This window comes from Spermophilus citellus (assembly GCF_964194105.1).
Source record: "Spermophilus citellus genome assembly, chromosome: 2".
NCBI lineage: Eukaryota > Metazoa > Chordata > Mammalia > Rodentia > Sciuridae > Spermophilus > Spermophilus citellus.
This window is the reverse complement of record NC_138183.1, coordinates 154,523,805-154,547,899: the sequence shown is the minus strand read 5'-3', so window position 1 is coordinate 154,547,899 and position 24,095 is coordinate 154,523,805. Positions and strand designations below refer to the sequence as shown.

General features: G+C 38.7%; 1 protein-coding gene across 4 annotated transcripts in view; it reads right to left on the bottom strand.

The window, feature by feature from the left end:
* The window catches only part of CADM1 (cell adhesion molecule 1), a 312,863-nt gene that overhangs the window by 22,353 nt on the left and 266,415 nt on the right, over positions 1-24,095 (bottom strand). For 2 of the 4 annotated variants that reach the window (XM_081281657.1, XM_081281658.1), the window contains exons 6-9: positions 19,824-19,923; positions 16,416-16,588; positions 11,864-11,956; positions 1,523-1,555 (exon numbers count right to left, since the gene is read on the bottom strand). In XM_081281657.1, coding sequence (XP_081137783.1) covers positions 1,523-1,555; positions 11,864-11,956; positions 16,416-16,588; positions 19,824-19,923 — 399 coding nt within the window. The remainder of the gene's footprint in view (positions 1-1,522; positions 1,556-11,863; positions 11,957-16,415; positions 16,589-19,823; positions 19,924-24,095) is intronic. The other 2 variants (XM_081281659.1, XM_081281660.1) reach the window with 2 other exon arrangements.

Genomic DNA, 24,095 nt, shown 5'->3' with positions numbered 1-24,095 from the left:
CTCAATTAATGATGAAACATACAAATAACTGAGCTTAATGGAGTGCAAAGCCTGAGATGTAGCAAGCACGATGGGGCACCACCTTAGCAAGCACAAGTTTTATACCTAATTGATTTCTCATGATTGTCAATGTACCTGGCCACTTTAACTTATTTTATTAACTTTTTCCTTTGTGTCAATGACAGGAAAGGGCAGAGTGAAGTGGAAGTGGATGGGATCTGTCAATCCATTCCTGAGCTTGCTCAGCTCTCTCAGAATTCCTCACTAGGAAGTCCAAACATGAGGGTGAGCTGCCAACCCTGACCATGGGCTGATATCTAAGGACAAAATCTCAAATTTTGTTTTGAGATTTCCAACTGGTAAGTTATCAAATGTAGGTCTTTTTAAGGAAATTGGTCGGGGTAGGAGAGGTTACTCTAAAAGCTGAATTAATACTACAAGGTTGGCTGATCATCTCTTATTATTGAAATAATAAATTTCCACTCTGTACAGTATGCAAAGTGACTGAAGGAGGCCCTTTACCCAACGATTCCCTTGGATTCAATTATTAAAATTCAACTCATTTTAAAACTAACATATTCTCTAAGCACAATCTAGCCAGGGTTAGATTTGAGGTAAGCAATCAAGTAATATACAGATGAAATGATTCTCATTTTCTGATGAGAAAGACACAGGAAAGTTAATAAAATTATCCCAACCCAGTGAGCCACTGGTGAGATGGGGAGACATCTTACTTCCTGATGTCCCTGTCTAAACTTTACTCACTCGTGTTTTAATCCCTTTTTGGTTAAAAACGTTATTTTGCCTGCAAGGCACTCACACAGCAATGACTTTTTATTTTTAAGTGCCAGCTAATGATGTTCAAATTGATGTATAGTATCACTCTTGGCTTGGGAATGTTTTCTGCCAAATGTAAACATAAACTTAAATGAACACACAGAGATTTAGAGTGCATGAAATGGGGTAAGGGTCTGGGGTAAATACATGTAGGAATATAATTAAATTCAGAATCTTTCTAAAGAGGATCAATGACCGTCCTCATTACCACCTTGTGAATTTAAACAAGAGATATTCCTCCCTGACCTTCAATCTCAACTACTAAACCATACATATGACCCCCTTTGAAATTTACCTGGGACTATGGCCTACAAATGTAGAAAGCACTGGGCCTATGATTCAGATGTTATGTTGCTAAGGCAAATATTAGTGTGTTTAAAGTCCCATGTATTTCAAGATTTGGTGGAGTTTTATAAGCAAGGGGACTACGTAAAACTGAAACTCCCGTCATGCCACCAGCCAGTGAGGAGGAGGCCTCATCTCAGATTGCAACCATTGGCTACTGAACTCACAACAAAAATGACAAGACTCGACATCCTTTCAAGCCTTAAGAAGTTATAGTATATTTATGATATCAGTCTACTTGGAACATGAGTTCCCTTGAAGACTACATTTCTCTTTTTCCCAGCTTGCCTTGCCTCTCAGCAGCGCTGAGAAAGTAGATAAACAGGAATGTGATACCAACCGTGAACTGCTGGTTCTGTCGTCGCCGTTGTGTCTACAGACGGGAACAGAGGATTGGAGGAAGGGAGGAAACAGGAGGAACAGCATGCAAAAAAAGGGAAAATGGAAAAAAATGGAACAGATAATATATGAGCAAGCTTTCAAAGAACATCGCGTGACAAGCAATAATAAATGAAAAGCAAAAAGCATTTGAAGTGAGTTGCACTGTTTTAAGACATGCCTGGAGCTCAAAGCTGCGAGCCAGTGAGGAAAACAGTAAATTCTTTGGTTCTGGGGGTCTTGCCAGGACACATATATTTGCTAGTCCATAGTCATGGGAACATGCAAAGTGACGAGAAACACCAGTGCAAACTCAGTGGCTGGTAAATGGCTCTTAACGCATCAAGGCTCAAGACTGCGACAGAAAAAGCTCAGTCGGAAGCTGGTTAAACAATGGATTCATACATTCAAACATTGCCTTTGTTTTAACCCAACCCACCCGGGCACTTGGGCTTCTTGACTGCCAATCAGGTATCGCTGAATCAGTTGCACTTTTAGGATCCTTTCACTGTTTACGCTCAGATGTCTGTAGATGGATATGCAATATACAGGCTCGAGTTTTCAATTCACTGTATTATTTCAGCAGAGCTTAGCTGGAAAGTTCAATTAACTGCGAGGCCATAGAATGAACATGTTCAAGGTTTTCACAGATTAGTTTCCACACACACGCACACAGACATATACAACTAATTCACTCTTCATTCTGCAGCTCTTAATATGTTACAAGTCAAGAGCAGAGCCTTTCATAAAAAGACACAAGTCCACACAATCTGCCAAATGCCACTTCTAATTTTATGACATTCCAAAAATTTAAGTATTCAGCCATTTTTTTTTTGCTCACAATTGAGAACCAAGTTCACAGTTGTGAGCTGCTGGGAGTTGTACCCTCATAGCTGGATTAGGAGACAGAGCAATCAGTTTTTTCACTGCTAGGTGCACTTGTTGAGGAAGAAAATATGGCTTGTCTCTTCTTCCTCTTCTATTTCTGATGCTGTTCAACTTTTCTCTTCCTTCTACCAAGCTTTTAGACCTGGCATACTGTAGGGGCTCTTCTTCACAGGAGATTCCTCCAAAAGGATCAAGGAATTTTCTCTTTTATTTTTGGCAAGAGGGGAAGTGGGATAAATATCTAACAAAACACATGACGACATTCTTTTTCCAGTCATTTTAACACCACTCTTTTAGCCAATTTCATTTCAATGTGAACCCGCATCTGGCCGAGCTTTCTTTTTCAATTCTTTAACTCTCGCGCATGCTTCTTCTACTATATTCTTCCTGCCAGGAAGGAATGGTGACACTGGGACACGAGCTAGTTATCTCTAGTCAAAAGCTGGTGACTGAAGTGAGGTTGTGGGTGAATGCTAACAGAAATTCCCTGTCTTTTTCTCTAATGCAGCTATTTAGCTGGTAATTGTTTTCATAAGTTCTGGAGACTCCAAAAGACTTTTGGATTCGACACAGGCAATGTTTAAATGCACTGGAGTTGAACATAACTTTTTTAGAGGGGAGTCAAATGAGCCTGGAGTTTCGGATTTATTAATAGAACACATGAATTCACACCGGCGTTCCCCTTCAGTTGGCATGCCTTCCTCGGGACCCTATACCATCAAAAATTAGAGCCCTTCTAAGGAGCCAGAATTAACCAGAAGTCTGAGAGCCCAATGCAGCTTAATATAACTGATAGCTGAATCTCTCAAGAATTGAGGAGGGAGAGAAAAACATAAAATATACCGTATAAGAACACAATACTTACTTATAAGACAAGTCTGTGTGCATAAAATAGCAGTAAAAAACAATACAGGAAATTGTACAGTTGAAACAACATTCTACACCAGATTCTCACAACAAAGATGATACATCTCCTTAGTTGAAATATCCAAGTCCAGCATTAGTTTGAGACACTTTAAACTTGAGGGGCAAAATCAAATGCACATTTGTACAGAAACACTTAGATGCATGTTAATACATTTTATGGGTAGGCATTGGCTCCTCTCCAAAATAGAGAAAATAAAACAATGAACACTTTGGTCCATTACTTTTGTGGTAGCACTTCTAATATGCTTTATTATTATTATTATTATTTTAAAATCAGGTACACATTAGTATGAAATAAAAGAAACAGGGTGGAATTAAAACCTCAGGGTTAGAATCTTTAAACATAATATCTGAGCATTAACCAATGACCCCAATTTACTGTGTTCCTGCATCACAACATTATGTCAGCTTCCCGATGAAATTAAAACAACTGAAGCTAGGCGTAAACTCTGATGTGGGTACTAGAAAATAAATGAAGGCAAGTTCATAGCGCACCTTGCTTTGCCATTCTGGGGATGGGAAATCCATCAATTGCACCCAACAGAGAGGACAAAAGGAATTGAGAAGGAAAAAACACGTTCTAAAACAGTTAAGCAAACACATGTTCAAGTCAAACAACACAGTTCCTGCAGCTAGAAATGGTAAACCCATGAACAGCAATGCAGGAGATCGCAGAGGAAACATAGTTGGCTACAAGGTTTAGATCAAGAATGAGGGTGCATGTGGGGAGCCAGTTACTCTGGTTCTCTGAAAATATCTGTATATTACCTCAACAGAGACTATTTCAAGGAAAGTTTTTTTTTTGTTTTGTTTTGTTTTGGTATGGGGATTGAACCCAGGAGCACTTGACTACCGAGCCATATCCTCAGCCCTTTTTATTTTGAAACAGGATCTCACTAAATGGTTGAGGCTGGCTTTGAACTCACAATCCTCCTGCCTCGGGCCTCCCCAGCTGCTGAGATTACAGGCACGTGCTACCATGCCCAGCATAAGGAAGAATTCTTTACAAGTGACTTTGTGTTCCCCGCAGGAGAACACTATATAGCAGAATTTAACTCTCCTTCCTAATTGCATTATTACTTCATGCAGAAATCATAGACACCCTGTGAGTACATCTTTGCAAAGCAGGATTTATTAGGGTATCTTAATCACAAGGTGAAGAAATGTACAAGATCACCCCTCTGAATCAACTTGTGGGTTCATCATTTTGTCCAAGTGTAGATGCAAAATGCAAACAGGATACTTCTAATGTAAGTTATAAATGCTATAATCGGCTTGAAAAATGAGAGTGTCTAATTGCCTTAACAAAGGCTTTTTTAAAACCTCATTTTGTTGCTGCCTTAAAAATATAATCTTTGAGCCAGGCCTATAAAAAAATGGTCGCAAAAAGTTAAATTGGACTTATAGCGGTATTGGGTTATGAAATTAAAAGGGCCTAGGTGAGCTATAGTCTCTATTTTAATTTTAATTACAATGAGGGCAGATTTATTGTACATTTATTTTATATGGTCAACAAAAAAAACCAATCCTCTGTTCTTGCAAACCCAGTAAGTGTGTACGGTCTTAATAGTCACTCCCTGGCTGTTTTATGAGTATAATCAAACAAGGTGTCCGAGGAAGGGCCCTGCACTGTTATTTGAAAGACACATATTTTACTAAATATTGACTTCTCTTCTTAGTCTCCTAGTCCTACAGTTGATGCGACCCTGTCTTGAATAAATGAAAGATCACATGTATCTCATGTCACAGTAAGATATTTATAAACTGAAAAAGCTCTGACAATGTGTGAGATTAGAGACACTAGCCATTTAACCAAGTAGCAAGAAATTAAAAAAAAATTACTGCATGAGCGGCAGCTGGGCAATATTTAGTTGAAACAGTCATGTGTAAGCTCCACTGTGGCACATTCTAATCCTTTCATATGGATTCTCTCCAACTTAGAATTGTTCATTGAGTGTGACAGACTGGGGGTTTAAAACTAATCCATAAATTAGTCTGTGGTCTCAAACACAACGGGTGCCATAAATGAAAATGAAAATCCTAGAACAAAATTAAATTCACAACCTTAAATACTTTTTCTTCCCAGATTGATCTGTGTTGCTCCCACTTTACAATGCACACATTCACTGTCAGGCTGTGTTTTGGGGTGTGTGAGAGCAGGGTGTACATTAAAAAATGCACAGTGGAATAACTCAGAGAACCCAATCTACTCAGAAGCAGAGCTTAATTGTAAAGAATTTAAATTCTCCCATTTTGATTGTCATAAGCTTAAATGAAAGCATACTAATCAGTCAGACATATTTTAATACACTCTCCCCCAGTTTATTTTCTTAACTAAAGTCAATAAGAAGCCAATGGGTTTTCGTTTTCTTAATTGAATTCCCTTCAGTTTGTGTTTTGGAGGTGCTTTAAATCAGGGCACGAAAGGAATTCCCCTGACAATTTTATTTCACAGTAGTGTTGTGCTGGCCAACGTCTATTAATACAGGTGTTTCTCTTTCTCTCTCTTCTCTTTTCAACTTATTTGAAATCTATTGAAAGCAAAAATAAATGCTGGAAAATTAAACTTTGAAATTTGTTTTCTACTGGTTTCCCATTTAATTTCCTTGCTATCTGTATTTTGCTTTTAGTTAAACTCCCATTTCTTAGGGATGAGAGAAATAGATATGGACAAAACAAAGCTAAAGGCCCAAACAAGAGAGCCACAGTGAAGCTCTTTTACTTTTTAATGTCATCTACCCTTTTGAGTGAAAAGATTGTGTGACACTGAACAGCAGGAAGGGGAGTTGATTTTTTTTGTGTTTCTGTTTTTTTTTGTTCAGCAATTTCCAAGTTTTGTTAAAAGCTTCTTCAGAATTGTTCACTCTGTGCTGCTGTGCCCCAGAGATCTTTTCATTTGCAAACCAGATGTTCTGCAAAATAATAGGAATCTGTATAGTGGTTTCATTTAACAAGGAAAACAATTCCTATAGCATGGTGTGTGTGAATGCAGGGAGAAAGGGGGTGTTGAGGCAGGGAGACACAGGCCAGAGGAGGAATAAAAGAGGGTGTTGCATGAGGGCAAGAGGGTGAGAAGGAGGAAGTTCTGCAAGTCTAACTAACATCCATCTTGTGCCAGATACAGGAGGGCTGGGTCTTTTCTGCCAAGTCCTTTATTTCCTACTACCAAGATAGCTGCAAGTATCATCTTCTAATCCTGAATTCTATTAGGGCACTGGGAGATACTATACTCATGAAATTATTACTTATTTGAATCGTTGATAGACCTTTAGCATGGAAACATGCCACTTCTTTATATCCAGGATTATTTTTTAAATAAAAAGCATACAATTTTGGAAATTATAATAGATGCATTAGGAAAAAAAAATTTCACCTCAATTCCCATCTCTAATTCCCTTTTAAAAATGAGGACTCTGATGACTTTCAATATTTGTCATATTCTAATTTCTTCCTAAACCTATATGGGTCAAAAGCTGGGTGGCTATGATACTATTAGTAAGAGGTTTACAATCATCAGCTAAATAAAAATATAGATAGGACAGCATGAAAAAAAAATGGACACACACTTTTGGTGTAAGAATCTGAAAAGGAGATTCACCAGGTAAAAGGCCGTGCCCTACAGCATTCTCACCCGTTGGCTGCCTGGCATACCAGTAACACTCGGTAAGTATTCAATTCATGATGAGTAGATCTCAGCTCCAGAAAAAAGGCAATTTATAAACATTCTAGGATGAAAGATGAATATTTCCTAGCAACGAAGGCTTAATCTATGCCTGGCACATCAATAAATGCAAAATACACACACACACACACACACACACACACACACACACACACTGAAGATAGATGCTTGAAGTGACGTTTGCTACCTTCTCTTACCCATGTTCTGCCCACTCTTTGATGGCACAAAGTCCATTTCTCCTGTGATGCTTTCCCCAATCTTCTATGTGCCTGCTGCCTGTGCCACTGAATCATCTCGACTATACACGGTTCTATTGAGTTCCAACATTTTCTCTCAACCACATAGCAAGGGGTTCAAGGAATCTTTTGTCTGTGTATATTTGTTGAATGCATGCATAAAAAGTAGACTAGCTTATACCCCTTGTATCATACAAATAACAGTAGCTCAGTAATAGGAATCATTAAGCTAGCACTCTGGGGAACAGAAAGCTCTAGGTGAAGCAAAGCTCTCTATTCTAATTTGGATGGTAGAGCCACAACTTGTCAAGCACAGGTGTATTTTTGTCCTTTGTACCTAAGACACTGTGACCATGTGCTCTGGTATGGAGTTTACCCATTTTGGCATATTCCACAAATACCACTGAAGGAGAACGGCAGTACCCACCTTCTTTAGTTATATGATCTAATCCACTTAAACATGAAAAATGTTTATGATAGCAGGCTGTGAAAGCCAAAATAATAACATGGAGCTGGGGGTAGGAATCATTTCCTCCAAGGTATACTGGATTTTGAGTACTTTGACACCAATAGAAAAAAACATGCTGTTTTCTTTTCTAAGAAACACAAAATATTTAATTGAATATGTACTTTAAAAAACTCATTTAGAAATGACCTACTTCATTCTTATGAAAGAATTTTTTAATGTGTTTTAGAATTTGGCCCTATAGCTATTCATTTCTTATTCTAAGGTGGTTTTAGTTTTTTAATTTATGGCAGTCACATGTAGAGTGTGACCTACAGGTTGAAATTCTCCCGGCCTGAATTTTATATTTAACTGCTAAGGGTGTTTATGACTTAGTGATGAGTCTTCTATGGTACTCATCAAGCATCTAACTCAGGACACAATCAGGCAGGAATAATACAATATCCAAAGTAACTAAGGAGGGAAACATAAGATGAAGACAGGAAGAAGCTTGACCCAACTGGGAGCTTGGCACTAAAGCTATCACCAAGCACAGAAATGGATAATTTTATGAACATCCAGTACACAAAGTCAACAACTATGAAGAAAGTTAAAAGCAAAATAAAACAATTTAAATTATGCAGTTTGCTCTCTCAGCATATATCTTCATGGAATGAGATGAAAGAGACCACACAGACAAACTGACATGCTTAAAAAAGAAAAGAATGGGAGCTTCCAAAAGCAATAGTCAAAAACAAATACATGGTCAGAAATACTGTATATGAAAGATGCAGGGTGGACAGGAAGTAGGACCCTGGCTCCCACTCCTCACACCCATGAGGTCTATGGTTTTGAGGGGAGCAAAGTAGAGTCATCCCTCCAAAGTGGAATAGCTATCCGTTTGTTAACCTTATAATTCCTCTCTTTCAAGGGACTCCAGGATGAAGCTTAAACATGTTTTGAGCGAGTCAGGTGACTTGGAACAGACAACGACCAGCTTCCCTAACAAGGGGAACAATTTGATTATCCTGGTTATGGGAGATAAAAGATAACACTGGAACACTTCCTTTCAGAGAAATCAGAAATCAACTATGACCTTTTTCAAGTTTAAAAATATTTTTTCTTTTGAATTTATACATTTTTCTGGTAATGAAACTCTGACCTGGGGAATGGGTTTCAGTTATTGCATTTGACTGGGAGAAAAGGAATAGATGACTATGGGCTCCCCCCCCCCCCGCCTTTTTAAGCTCTGGTTTTATGTTACTGTCACTAGATTTGGCTGTTGAAGCTTTTAAGGCTAATAGTGACTGTAACCAAACAGTACAAGAAAGAAGAGGAGTGGAAATTAATTTAGCTATCCATTTGTTGGGATTCAGTCTGGAAGATTTTTTAGGAACCAATCTAAATCTAGGGGATAGCCCGGACCTTTAAATTGGGACACAGAATCTTTCAGCTCCATAACCTTTAATCTGTTTGGAGAAAGGAGTAAATGTTAAATTCTACAAGTATACTTTCTGGGTAAGATAAATATATATAAGAGTGCTTGTTAAGACATAGTAAGCCTATAAGATCACATTCGTTAAAGCAACGGGTTCCACGATATTGTTTTAGTAGCAATTTTAGCTTAACTATTCTTGGGCGTGCCAGTGAGAATGTGAGCATTCATTACCACAGATGCATTTGGTGTGCAGAGAGAATCCAAACACTGCCATGGAGAAGCTAAAATGCATCTATGAGATCATCTTACATTACCTTACGCTGGGAGGCCAGCCGTAGAGGGACAGAAGCTAGGACGGTTCCTATTAAAGATACCTTTGATGCAAACAGAAATACAGCATTGTTTATTTTCCAAATTTCCTCTTAAATGGAGTCTCTGCAGCCACAATGGTGGTAAAAGTGAGTTGTAGATGCCTGAGGACTCCGGATTCGCTTTGGTCTGGAGTGAAGGATGAAGAGCTGTGAACTGAAGTGATGCTGCCGACTTGCTGAGATTGACTGTGGCAGGGGGAGGGGTTCAGGGAATGTAATCAGTCATTTAAAAAAAAGCCTAAGCTAGTGAAAAGGCCAGCCAGAAATGGAAAGTGTCTGATACACAGTGTGATTAAAGCCTTAACTGCCTCAAGTTGTAAACCTGGATACTCTGTGGAAACTTTTGCCATGAGAAGTAGCAAGAGCTGGCTCATACCTGGGCAGCTTCTGCAAAGACAACAGAGATCACTGACAGGCTGTTTTTTCAGGGTTGACATAAGCAGGACAATGGAGAATTAGGTGATGTCATTTACTCATTTACGTTGACAACCAAAGGGTCTTTCACTGGAAACTTCAAAGTAAGGAGAACACAAGACCAATTAAGCTTACTAATTAGAGACAAGAAATCCTACCAGGAGATAAACATACTGGGGCTGCAGTTCAGTGATAGGATGCTTGCCTAGCATATGTGAGGCCCTGGGTTCCATTCCCAGTACCATGGAGAAAACAAACAAAAAAGATCTAGTTCTTAATATGAAAAGTTGACAGCATGGTCGCTCTGGAAGTCCTCGTTAGGAAGAAGTATCTTTGATATGCTTATGAATGACATAGAAAATGTGGGAAATCGATTTGCCACACAACAAACCAAGTTCACTTAAGAAGCAGAAGGAGCTAACAGCTAAAGCAGGAACACACATGGACAAGAATTAGGAAGCGAATTCTCTAGATGGAGCCCCATTGAGAGTGACACAAAAACCAATTGATGGATTTTCAGAAGATTTTAAATTAAATGCAGGCACTAATGGTTTTATAACCAATATTTAGAAAAATCTTCAACAGTGGCTTATTTAAGGGTTCTCTTTGTTCTACTGTAATAGGTAAAGAAACTGAGATTAGGGCATCTATTGTTATATGTCACCAACCGATGAGGCCTCCTCTTTCACTGAGCACTTTGCACTTTGTCAACTATCTCACCAGCTCCTGTGAAAATGGAAAATGTCTCCAGAAAGTCACTGTAACCCTTGAGACAATCCTTTAGGATAGCTGCCATATCTTGGGTGCTAAGAGGAGCTGAACATGAAGAGTGATGAGTGAGACATTCAGTGTGTATAAAGAAGTCCAGTGACAGGAAGGGACACCAGGGCACATGACTCAGAGACCTGCAGTCTCTGCAGATAATGGATTGAAGTGGAGAAGTTCCTTCATCAAGAGATTTTGTTTTCCCTCTCATGGAATAATTACTTTGACACGTTTCTGTGGTGGGTGCCTGTTTACAGTGGTTGGGGAAGGTTGTATCTAAGGAAATCTGCGTGTCGAGTTGCAGCCATCAGCTTACCTACCTTGGTAGGCAGAAGACACTCCATTGGTTCCAGAAAAGCAGGACCAAGCAATATGAGAGCCCCTGGAGAGCAGGAAGGGGAGGGAGGTCACATCACCTCCCTCTGTGACAGTTAGAAATGAGAGGCAGTGAAACTCATTTTGAGTGAGAGTTTTCAGGGAGTCCAAAGAGATAAAGCCACACAGTGAGAACACTGCAGCTGCCTCTCGGTCCCTCCACATGTAACTGAGGGCAGGGAGGGGCATGTGAGCTCTAGGCATGGAAAAGACAGGGACTCCCTCTGATCTCTTGACTACCCAGGCAACCTGAGTAGGCAGCAGCACTGCCAGCAGGTGCTGTGTAGAACAGGAGGGTAACTGAGCATTTAGTAGCTTGGTCCAAAGAGGCCTGCTAGAGTGAGGTGTGTGTATTTTCTTCAAGTGGATTAAGATGAAATTAAGACAAGAACACAATCCACAGCCACAATACTTACCATTTCATCAATCGTGGCTAAATGAAGCTATCAGCATGTTCTTTAGAAGCCAGGGCTGCCATTTTCCTAGAGTTTTGCTTTGAGTAGTGATGCTTAAAAAAGAATTCCCTTATGCATAAATTGCAAAATCTCTGATCTACTATAAAATGCTTGGATGTTAAAGGTTTTCCAAGGTCCTTATGATTCAATTTAAGAATATAGTATGTATGTAATGTCTTCCGGAGTTCCAAGATAAAGGAACAGTTAAATTCCAAGGACTTACAGGGAACTTTTAGGTTTCTTTTTATGCATACCAGAAAGACAATATACATTCAGGACATTTTCAATGGTAATGAAGGTACCATACCTGTGATGATGGTAAGGATGGTGGTGGTGGTGGTGGTGGTGGTGGTGGTAGTGGTGGTGGTTGTTGTGGGAGGAGGGATAGTTGTGGGGGGATCTGGATAAAAAAAAAAAGGAAAATCAAACCCACAGTGCTGAACACAACAATGACAGTAATGACAAAACAAAGGCATGAAGACATTGAGATGTTTGTTTGATGACTTCCCTTTTTAAAACCCAAAGTTCTTTCCCCCAAAGATTTAGGTCTTATAATTATATCCCAAAGCTTAGCTGGAAGAGCTGAGAAGAGAAGAAAAGAGATTTCTTATTAATGAAGTTAATTAGGGATGAGGAGACATGAAATGGAGAAGTGAGGAAAAATCTAAACACGTGACCCCACACCAGATCTTAAGGTGAGGCTGAATCGACTCAGCGCTGAGAGGGGACAATGGCTGTCATTTCGCTCATGCTTCCACAGATGGGAGGGAAGAGGAGGAGAAGGTGGTGTTCTATTTAAAGGGCTCCTATCGGCCAAGGATGAGTATGCCCTGCACACTTGCTCTCTACGACAGCTAACTTCATTATTCTCCATCAATACTTCCCAGCAGGAAGTAAAACTACTTCTATACTTGTAATAAATACAAAGAAGAGAGAATGTCACCACTAAATATCAAGTTCCAGGCATGTGAGATTTTACTGAGATTTTATTTTTTAAAAGTCAATAAATTTTACAACTTATAAATATTAATAAGTTGCCTTTGCTCATGTTAAAAGCTTGACCTAAGTGGACGACAATGATAAAACTGAAAGAACATTCTCTATCTCATAAACAAGAGAGCTAAATATAAATGAGGTTTGACCCTCAAAGCCAGGAACCCGATAGGGAATCCTGTCTGATATTTGATATACTGTATATCTTTCTATCATCTCAAAAATTATTTGGGGATAAGGGAAGGGCAAATATGAAAGAGAAAAAAAAATTCTAAGCCTAAATGATCAAACTGAATGTGTTAAATTGTCAGCAAGACTTTGAACTAAGCAATCATTCTGCTATAATAGAGCATAAGACGATGTGAAGGCTTTTGATTTTAAATTTTATCTAAAGCACGTCAACTCTTTCTCCCTGACACATCTGGTGTCCTTTTATCTTCAAGTGAGCTCTCGGATTGTCTAATTAATACATCAAAACTTTAATTATATATTGCACCTTTCCTGGGTTTGGCACAACTTCCTGAAAGTTTATGAAACCACTATTTTGGTGCTGAGTTGCAAGGTCTACATAAAATGATTTCTATCATTGATCAATAATCCAAGGTTTAAATTTTCCTCACAAACTGCTTCTGTCACACAAATATACTTGTAGGAATTTGATAAAAAGAATCAACAGCAAATGGTTCTGTTTTATGGAAGACTTTGCTCCTTGAAGTCGGGGATACAAGCATATTAAACTATTGTTTAATGCAACCTCACGAGTCCAAAAGGATTTCATTAAAAAAACCTCATTCTCCTTCAAGAAGTAGGGATGAATTAAATTAGTTATTTTAAACTACTTTTCAAAATAGAACAGGATGTGAAATACTGTAATTCAGGCAGGATGTTCAATCTTGCTCATGCACTTTTCATGGTGGCTACACGGAGGGAAGCATTTTGCAACATGGCTACTCTGTTTGATGCTCCCATACCTGATGCAAGGGCCAGTGCAGAGAGGGATGGATAGAGAGAGCACACTGACCCCTGAGACCAGCACTGCAGCCATCCTGCTCTTTCTGCTAGACAACTAAACTATGTCCATAGAGGTGTCTCCTGCCCATCATGAGGACAGCTACTATGGTTTTTGTGTGTAGCTTCACACACAAATATTATCAATATTATACAATATTATTACTGAAAAGGAATGTGTGTACCTGGAAGATTACCTGACATACTACAATGCCATACTACAATACCTTGTTATAAAAATATTGGCACAAAGTGTGTGATGTGTATAATACAATAAAAATAGATTTGAATGTGATTTAAAAATATGATTATGAACCAAGAGGTGGACAAGACTAACAAGGCACAGACTTCAGAGAAAGGTCACCAATCCCTCTCATTTTGTGAAGTCGGATGCTTTTGATTATCTTCATCACTACTAGGGCAACTGCCGTCCTCCACATCTGGCTCAAGTAACTTGAATGAATTAGATTCCATGAACAGGTAAAACCTCCATGCTTAGATCATTTCTAGAAATAAGAGCAATGAGAGGTCATTATGTAAGAAATGACCAAAAGAACAAAATAAGTTGGGTCTCAGACACTAACCAATTCAGTTCTTCAGGTACAGAAGTTACTTTCAGAAGATTAAACATTTTAGAGGCATATTAACTTTTAGTTTATAAACACTTCAAAAATTGCTGGAGTAGTATAATAAATTAGTGAGTAGGAAGAAAATCTACCCACTATCTTCCCAAATTGCTAAGATGAAGTATTAATGGACTATCAATCCCTTAGGTTGGTATTTTAGACTGTCTACTGCAGAACTATCAAAATCCCTAAACCAGGACACGTGGACCATCTTATGTTAGGGAGATACAGGTATGCAGATGTGTTTATCTAAACAGGTGGACTCCTGTATTTCTTGGTGTTCAAATAATGCACTGTGGTCCAGAGGGTTAATTCCAAAAGGACAGTCTTATATTGGAGAAAACTGTTCTCTTGGAAAGAAGAAAGACACTGAAATCATAATATTGTATCTCTAAAATATTTCTGGTAACCTTGTGGACTCTGGCAAAATTATATTATCTTTCTAAGCCTCATTTTATCATCTGTAAAATGGGATAACAATAATGCTTTCCTCCTGGTGTTATTGGGGAGAACTGATGAGATCATGTATGTAAAATTGTCACTGGAGGGCACAGAACAAAGTGAGCACCTAACACATGTTAATTATAAGGTACTATCCAAAATTATTCAAATATATCATTTTTCATACTCTCAAAATGTTTCTTTTCTTGAGATATAGGAACAGTAGGTACAATAAATTAAAACCATTTTTCCAGATAACTTAGTCTTCTGAAACACAGAAGCATATAACAGATAGAGGGCAAGTTGTCACTGCTTTTTAAAATCTGAAGTTTATGAAAAGAGCTGGACTGAGAGTCTCTGTAAACCTGGGCAGCCGCAACGTAGGAGACTCCCAGACTCAGACTCCAGGTTGAGGGGGTTACATGCAAAAGCAAAGAGAGGATTTTATCTTCTACCCCTGCTGAACAATATGAGGAATGGAGGTGGCTCTGCACATCACCAGCTCCAAAGGGGACATGGTGTGCTCACTTTTCATCTAAAAGAAGACCTGTTTCCTTCACATGGGTCTCCTTAACCACTAGGGAGAATTAATGCTACCATATATGGCCACTGATGACATGGGATGGTGTGCAAAGAAACCATCTGCAAAGTCTACAAATAAGGTGACTAGACATGATCTTTTAATCTTGCATTATGCAAGAGGAAAAAAAAACTCAGGTACAAACTGAGGATTATGTCTTAATATCTAGGTAGATATGGTGTAAAGCATGCTTCTATTTAATTAAGAAGACTGGCACTACTATTTTCTTCAGAGAAAACGTGCCAAGGTTCTAAGACACAAGGGTGTAAATATTCCATATGTATAATTTATGTGTGTCTATGCAAATATTCACATATACTTGGGATTATTTATACTGCTAATGTGAAGAAAGAAATACACCTCTCATATTAAAATATTTATGACACTAAAATTTTGATGCCTCTGGTTACTCATTCTGTATCTGGTCAGTTCATGATTATTTTTCTTAGTGTAAAACTAAAGACTTCAACTGGAAAGAAGAGACACAATGGGAGGGAGTGCACTCAACTAAATAGAGAATATTTGCCATATACAAAATGAACAATACGATATAAATGAGAAATGCCTGGCACATAGTTGGTTATCAGTAAATATTTGTTGATTAGAGGATGAAATTCATGATAATATGCTTTAATAACTCTGTAAAAAAGATATTGGTTAAGAAAACAGACATTTTTTAAAAAGGCACTTGTATCCAAAGCAATAGCTATAGGTGGTCTATATGCTAACAAGAACCTTGTATTCATTCCATGTATTTACTGGCTTGCAACATCTTCTGGAATTTAATAGGTTTATGCTGAAAATAGGATAGTTCTGCTCATCAAAGCAGGAGAAAGGCTAGCCCAGGCATCACATAAAAACACCAGTGGGAATAAACTTTCTGAGCTGAACTAATTGGTAAGGTTGAATTTTTCAGTCATTACTTCTAACATAATCTCCATGGCTTGTGCCTGAGGACACAGCTTCCCTACTCAGCATGACCAGAGACTGTGATCTAGAGGGAAATCCCCAAGATCAGAGGAAGAGAAGAAAAGTCACTGCTGACCCAGGTGGAGACACTGGGGTCCACCTCAGGCCAGCCTTCTTTAAGTTCTTGAAGGAAACCAAGTGGTTTTTGGTTTTCAACTTGACCAAACATGTTGGGAGTGAATCCTAAGTAGCAGCTACATGTGTATGAGTCTAGTAGAAGAGCGTTTTATCTTCTCACGTACCGTATACATACAGCATATAATCCGAATGAGCTTTCCCCACTATGTTTGAAGCTTCACAGCGGTATGTACCATTATCTGTTTTGTTTAGGTTATTGATGAACAGGTTGGGCCCAGACAGGACGGCGTGTTGAGGCATTTCATCATCGACTCTCACCCAATTTACCATCACAGGCCTGCAGAGAAAAGGGAAGAAAGACAAGCCATGTTATTATTTCCTATTAAGATACCTGCATCAAACTTATCATCCACACATTAAAGAATCACATGCAGGGCAACACAATTAAAGAGAACCTACTGGAGATGTTTTAAGTTCACAGAACTACAACCATGAATTCTCCAAAAATCTGTATGAAATATAAATTTTCTTCTTTTAAAAACATGATCAGGTGTTGAAAGTTTTTCAACAGACACAAGTAGGAGTCTCATTATTCCCAATTCATCTTCAACACATCAGTAAATAAACCAGTGTGCCCTATGTTTGTACCCTGCTGTGTGGTTTCACACCAACTGAAGCAGGACAGAGCCCACCCATTGTTAATCATCTCATTAATTAGGGGAAAAAAATCAAGTCCACAGCTAGTGATATATGCATTAATATGATAGTTACTAAGATGCTTGCTTGCTCACAAACTCCTTGTGATATTTAAGTGAATTTTGAGGAACAGAATTTTACATCTGAATAGCACTTTCTTCTGGCCTTTTTTTTGAGAAATCACTTCTGATTCAGGAAAGATGCAATCACTTCCTCTCCCCATAACCTGCCCTTCCCCCCCCCCCCAAGATGCCACTCTGAAGCCCTGGTCCACCTTGTCTATATGCTCCTTGGCCAGCAATTGCCTTTCTTTCCCAGCTCTCATAGGCTCACTTATTGCTACACTTTTTCCCATGCATGCACCTGCAGTCTTCCAGGCTGAAGATAGGGCTCTCAGGTTAGTCACCGCGGAGCACATCTCCACATGCATTCCTCAGGTACAAGGGAACTTGCTCATCAAAGACAAGTCTGTTTCAGTGACTTCAAGTACCACATTTGTATCCATTAGGAAAAAGCAAATTTCACAAGATGTTCCAGAGCCAAAAATGAATTCACTCACTCACTGAATTTGAAACTTCTGTTCAAGATGACTCCTTCAACTGCCTATGAAATTAAGGGCACATCTAAGAGTATGCCTGAAAACATCCATATTTGTGTGTGTGTGTGTGTGTGTGTGTGTGTGTGTGTGTATACATGTGGTGCTGGGGGTGGAATCCAGGGCCTTGCACATGCTAGACAAGCCCTCTACCACTGAGCTATACCCCTGGCCACAAACTTTAATGTAAAAGGAAGAACAAAAGAGACTTGAGACAGAAGTCACTTCCTTTCAGTTCCTGTGGCTACCTCTAGGAGCAGTGACATGACAAAGAGTCCCATGCTTAATGATGAACGGATACTCAAGTTAGCCCTGTCAAGAAGAATTCCAATTTTCAAATGGGATGTGAAGTTACAATTTTTCTTTAATTACACATGGGTTTGTCATCACAACCCAGTAAATTATTTAAAAATTAGTACTGCATATGTCCTCCTTGTAGGCAATGGCAAATGGGGCTGCCTGGCAATCAGACCTAATGTCCTGCTGCTTGACAGCTGAAACAATCAGTGGGGGTAAGTGCCGAGAATATTCACAACATTTAATGGCAAGTTAAATTACCATTTTTATTGTATGCAATTTCTTGAGAAAATAAATAGGTAATATGCTAGAAGGGATAGCAGCAGAGTAATGCGTTCTTGCTCACACAACCATATACCCGTTCCTATTTGAGAGGAACAAACAAATACCCTCTCTGGCATAAATGTCCTGAAGGAAACATGTAATTTACTGTCCCCATGGCACATTCAATTGAACACAGTACCTTCTTCAGAGGAAAAAATACAGAAACAAAATATAGGTTAGCAAGCCATATACTGTAAATGTGGTTAATGTGGCTGAATATAGGTATTGTGAGTGGCAAGAGGCCTCTGAGAATTTTTTTCCCTCCACTGGATTGTTCTGGAGGCAAGGTAAGCTGCTAATTAGGGCATAATTCAGTTTACAAAACATAAGGTCTAAATCTTTTTACAGTACTCAAAAGAAAAAAAAAGATGGTTAGATCGAAGCTGAAGGTGTTTGGAATCAAATAACTTCGGAATACCAGAGGAAGTACAAAACAAAACCAAGACCATTTTCCACCTCCCAAAGGTCATCTTTAAAACTCGAAATGGTTAGACAGAGGTAAGGGTACTGTAGCCTATGGAGAGGTAAGCACAAAAATAGGGAGGGTTGAAGTAAGAACAAAGAACTGACTGCAGACACCTTCACCTTTGGCTCTCTCGGATCCTGGCATAGGCCATTCGTTAGCTATCATGGGGAGAATTCTTTCCAAAGATTTTTTTGGGAAGCTTTGTTATGTATTGTGTGCTAAGCTCTTTATATGAAAACTGTGACAACCCTGCTTAGGAAAAACCTTGTGAGGGGGGAAAAATGTCATACCATAGGGACAGCAGAGGGAGCTCAATGCTTTTTTGTTGTTGTTGGGTACCACTAAAAGTTTGAGTGCCCTTAATTCCAACATTGACCTGTTCTACTTCCTGATTCCAGGGATTTCCCCCCACAAGAAAATAATTAAAAACAATCTTCAGTAGGAAAATGAAAGATTTTCCATTCTTTGAGTAGATGAAAAAATATTTAAAGTGGTATCATCTCATTTTTTTTTTTTTTTTTGCCATGTTAGTGGTTTATGTAGTTTCTCTAATTTACTTTAGATCATTCACAGGGGTAAAAGTAAAGTAGCTCCTTTATTCTTTTCAGTAAAATGAGTCTTGGTCAGTTCTTCCTTCTCTCTAAAGTATATTCTCCTTCAGGAAAGTTTCTGAACCTTTCCTTACTAAGAAAAATATTTCTCAGAGTTAAAAATGATACTTTTCTCTGAGGGAAGAAGATGCACTATTAAAGACAAGTCAAATTTGTTTGCCTATAGTTGGCCCTAAACACAGCACTAAATTTGAGTCTGAAAACCATCCTTCCAGCAGCGTACATATTAATATAGTAAGTAGTAGATATATCATTAGATTGTGGGCACACTAAAAATTTATTAGGATTATTTTGTGTGTATGTAAGAGAGAAAATAGTCCTGACAATCATGTTGATGATAATAAAACAGAATTAGCTGAGATTTCAGTTTTGGCTGGCGTTTAATTTTTCTCCCAATCCTGACTGTTAAGAACCAAGATATTTATTCCCACCTCATCAAATATTCGTTAGTTTCTAAAAAAAAAAATCTTCCATCCTTTACAGCAGGAGACAGGTAACAGGCCAACGAGTTGTGAATGCACATCTTTGTGTTGTGACATTTACTGCTCATGACCCTCTGCCAACCTTGGCCTTCAGAACTTACTGGGGCTTCCCGATGGCTTCACATGTTAACTCAAGCGCGTCCCCTTCCCGGGTTAGGCCTTGTAGAGGATAAGTCATCTGAATATGCACTTGAGGCTTATCTGTGTGACAACACAAAGTATAATGTTTAGCAAATGATATCATCCAGCAAAAAAAAAAAAAAAATCAGACTTGCATGCTGCCACAAACCCGACACTACCAGCACTTATTCTCTCCCCACCCGTATGCCTTCAGTAACATCCTTCTAATTAGTTAGTAATCCTGGCATTTGCTCAAATTAAATTGACTAATAACTCTAAGGAGTGAACCGCGAATAGATAAGAGATTCATAAGCCAACTGCGCCACATCAAACATTTCCTGTGAAATACATTTTGTTACATTGAAGTTTATCTCTAAACTCACTCAAGCTAAAGGAAACTCATTTGCCTTCATGCTGAGGTGAAGCCACAGATATTTGTGGTGCTCAGAACTGATACATTTTATCATATATCATATATTACTATGTGACAATATGTTGTGACACTGCATATTAATAAGTTTGCCTCTTCTATGCTCTTGTTTTCAAATGGGAAAGGCGGAAATTCTGAATTCCACTCAAAAGGCTTAGGAAGAACTGGGAGGTTTCGGCAGCCCCCAGTAAAATGCTGACATCTCAGCATAAACCTAGAAGAAGAAAGGAAACTGACATTTACTCAGAGCCTATTATCATAGGAACCATCAATGGTAATGGCATAAGTCCAGTTTTAGAGGTAAGAATTCTGGTACCCACAGAATGAAGTAGCTAGTCCAAGGTCATGGAGATAACCTAAGGAGAGAGCCCCATGGAATGTATATTGGGGCAGACTTCTAATTCAAAATTGCATTTCCTAATGGCAACCCACAATTGCCACGATGGCAACTGTTTGGGATGTTATGTAAGTAACTCTTAATTTCCATAAGCTACTTAAAACTGTGCTTGCTGCTGTGCCCAGTGGTGCACATCTGTAATCCCAACAACTCTGAGGCCGAGATGGAGGGATGTCAAGTTTGAGGCCAGCCTCAGCAACTCTACAAAACACTTATCTCAAAGTAAAATTTTAAAAGGCTGTGGATGTTGTTCAGCAGTTAAGTCTCTTGGGTTCAATCCCCAATGTCATTAAAAAAATAAATAAAACAAAAACAAAACAAATAAAAGAGTCTGAGCTTGTGAGTAAGGGTACAGGTATGAGAAATGAATGATGGGTGGTGTAGAAAATGGGGAGAGAAGTGTAAGACATAAGAATTAAAATGGATAGACATACAACTACATTATAAATAAAACCTGAATGAAATTACTTTTTTCTATGCTGAACTAACAAGCTACTAATCCCTAAATCAGTTTTCTCATAATTCTGTGGTTCTTTAAATGTATATTTTTGGAAATGTACCCAAAAGTAATAAGTGTGAGAGGGCAAGACAGCAGTTGTCTGAAAGGTCGAAACAATTACCATAGTTTTACTTTCTCAGGCGATCACACCACCTAAACAACAGCCCCTTGGCCTTTTATAAGCAGTGGTGAACTCATTAACATTCATCCTATGGAATAAGGGAGAGGATGGAAATATGGCTGGGCTTGACCAATTTCACCATGTACACAGCTCTAGAAGCACACATCGAGGTCCTCTCTAGCCATGGCTACTTCTGGATGCATTTTTATAGTCTTGTTCCTGTCACTGTTCTTTCCTGTCTCTGAAAAGCATGTGGCATTCAAGAGCCCCCTCATACAACCACTAATGTGCAGTGCACATTAAATTGGCAGTACTTTCTGAAAAGCTATGACACTTGTCAGAGAACGTCAAGTTGGCAAGCCCAAAAGTTCCAGCTGACCCTTCCGAGTAACAAAGTTCTAGTCTTGCACTTGTTGGCAAAGGAAATGTTCAAGAGCAAAATAAGCAAGGTTGTTTCTGGATACTGATAACCGGATTTGGAAGGTAGTCATTAAAGAAAGGCAGAAATACTCACAAAGGACAAATGGGATGACCCTGAACTAGCACTGGCTTCTGGGCTGAAGCCAGAACTCCAGGGCACCAGCTTTTAGACCACATCTTAGGCTAAATACAACCACAAGATGATATATGTGGGTCTACTATTTTCGGTGCTATACCACCCACCTGGTCCCCCTTACCAAACTGCCACTTGGTGAGGTCCATTTTTAAAAAGATACAACAAAAATTAATGGGAGAAGACTATGACACTGAACATTGATAACAAATGACCAGCTACCTAATAGTTCATACTTAGAAACAGAATGGCAGCACTATGGAGTTTCTGGTTAGGAGACCTCTGTTATTTTATCCCCATAAAACATTCTGGGCAAGGCTAAATTTAGAGCTCAAAATTTGGGCTGGAATGTAACATTTGCTTATAGGTTAATCTATGATCCACAAAAGGGCTACATTTTTCATGCATTGCTGACTTAGGATCATTAATTAAGGAGAAATGAATGCTTGCTGGCTTATGAGGGCAGTTTTCATTGGATTGCCCCCCCCCCCTTCATGTAATTTACAAGCAAACAGAAAGGGTATATTTTTCAGTACAGTGTGCTAAGGGTTTTACATGCTCAACTTCCATTAATAATAAAGTGTTGAAAAAAAATCTCATCTGCCCTGCCTCTTCAGTATCACTGAGTTTGTTTTAGTTAAATGCTTTTTTATGTTCCTAATGAGCTGTTTACCAGTTGTCAATTACACACATAAATCAGGAAAAACAAGCTAAGGACTTGCTATACCTGGAGTTAATATATAAATGTATATAAAAAATCATATGTTAAGCCACAGAAAATACACCTTCAGATAACTGATTTTCCCAGTGTACTTTCTAAGCTTTGCAGAAATATCTACCATGTGTTAAATAGGTACAGCTGCCAGTTACCTTCATAGTTGGCTCAAAAGGTAAACATTAATCTTTCTTGTATTACACAGGAAAATGACCCCCTCCATTGACAAAGGCAGTATTTATGGGCATATTATTTGACCCTGGGCAGCTGAGTTATCTACACACCCTATGAACCAAAGAGAAAGTCTATGTGCCACCATCTGTCCTTGGGTGATGAAAACTTAAAAACAAATTCTGTTCCCTTTCCTTTGTCCCAAAAGAAGAACTTAAGTATTTTCAACAGGTGGAACAGAAACTGTGGGATTCCACTGACACTTCTAGGACTCAGGGATGTTAAATTTTCCCAGGAAGAAGATCCTGACTGCAATATAAGTATGTCAAAATATCGAACAATCCAGATGGCTGATTGAGTAGCCCAGAGCTCATCATTTATATTTTAATTATGTCCATAAATCAAATGTTTTAACTCACCAAATCTTTTCTGAAACAGAACCAGACTCCAAGATTTATTTTTAAGTAATGAGGTAAAGCCTAGTACATTTTCTGGGGGATCATTTTACACCTCGGTTGGTGTTGTAAGGCACAAGGCTAAAAGCCAGATGACACTTTCTACCCTAGTGCAATAACTGTCCAGAAATGTATCACTCAGAATGGTTTAATGTCATTATAAAATGGAACTGCTATATAAAAATGAGAAAAATAGTTAGGTCTGTGCACTTAAGGAACATTATAGTTATAGAGATGGCATCACCAACAGCCAATCAATTAGGTTGAGGGATCTGAGGTTTTCAGAATACACTGTAATTTTTTTAAAACCCTATAAAAGACACTTAGCAAGACTGCTACAGCAGACAAAATTTGTTCATTAGTCAAAGTTGCACAGAGGGTTAAATACCAGGAGGCTTTAGGTCACAGTACAGTAGCAACCAATTAAAAAAATAATATTAGAAAGACATTCTGATTTGATGAGACTTTCTTTAAATGTACTTTGCTCTCTCTATAAAGGGGAAAAATATAAAAGGAAACTCTTAAAGAGGTTAGAATGGCTTGCTGGCGGATTACAATTGATTTCATGCCAGTCTGACCTTGCACCACACTCTATGATCTTTTCAGAAGATGAAACTCAAGATTCTGTAACCTGTATTTCAATTTCCTATGTAAATGAAAAAGCATAGTCTTCTCTCTGGAGCCCAATGCTGACACACCAGCCTTTGATTTTTTTTTTTAAAGGTACTTTGCAGTTTCATTTTACCTGGAATGTTACACTTCTCATGTGGCACAAGGAAGAGCTGAGGCAAGGGGGAAGGTGTCCTGAAACTCTGGCAGGAGACCTACTATCCCAGGGGCACCTGCCACCTTCCTTGTCTTCCTGAGAACTTCTAAAAGACAGAATGTGGGCATCAGAAATCCTTCCGTGTG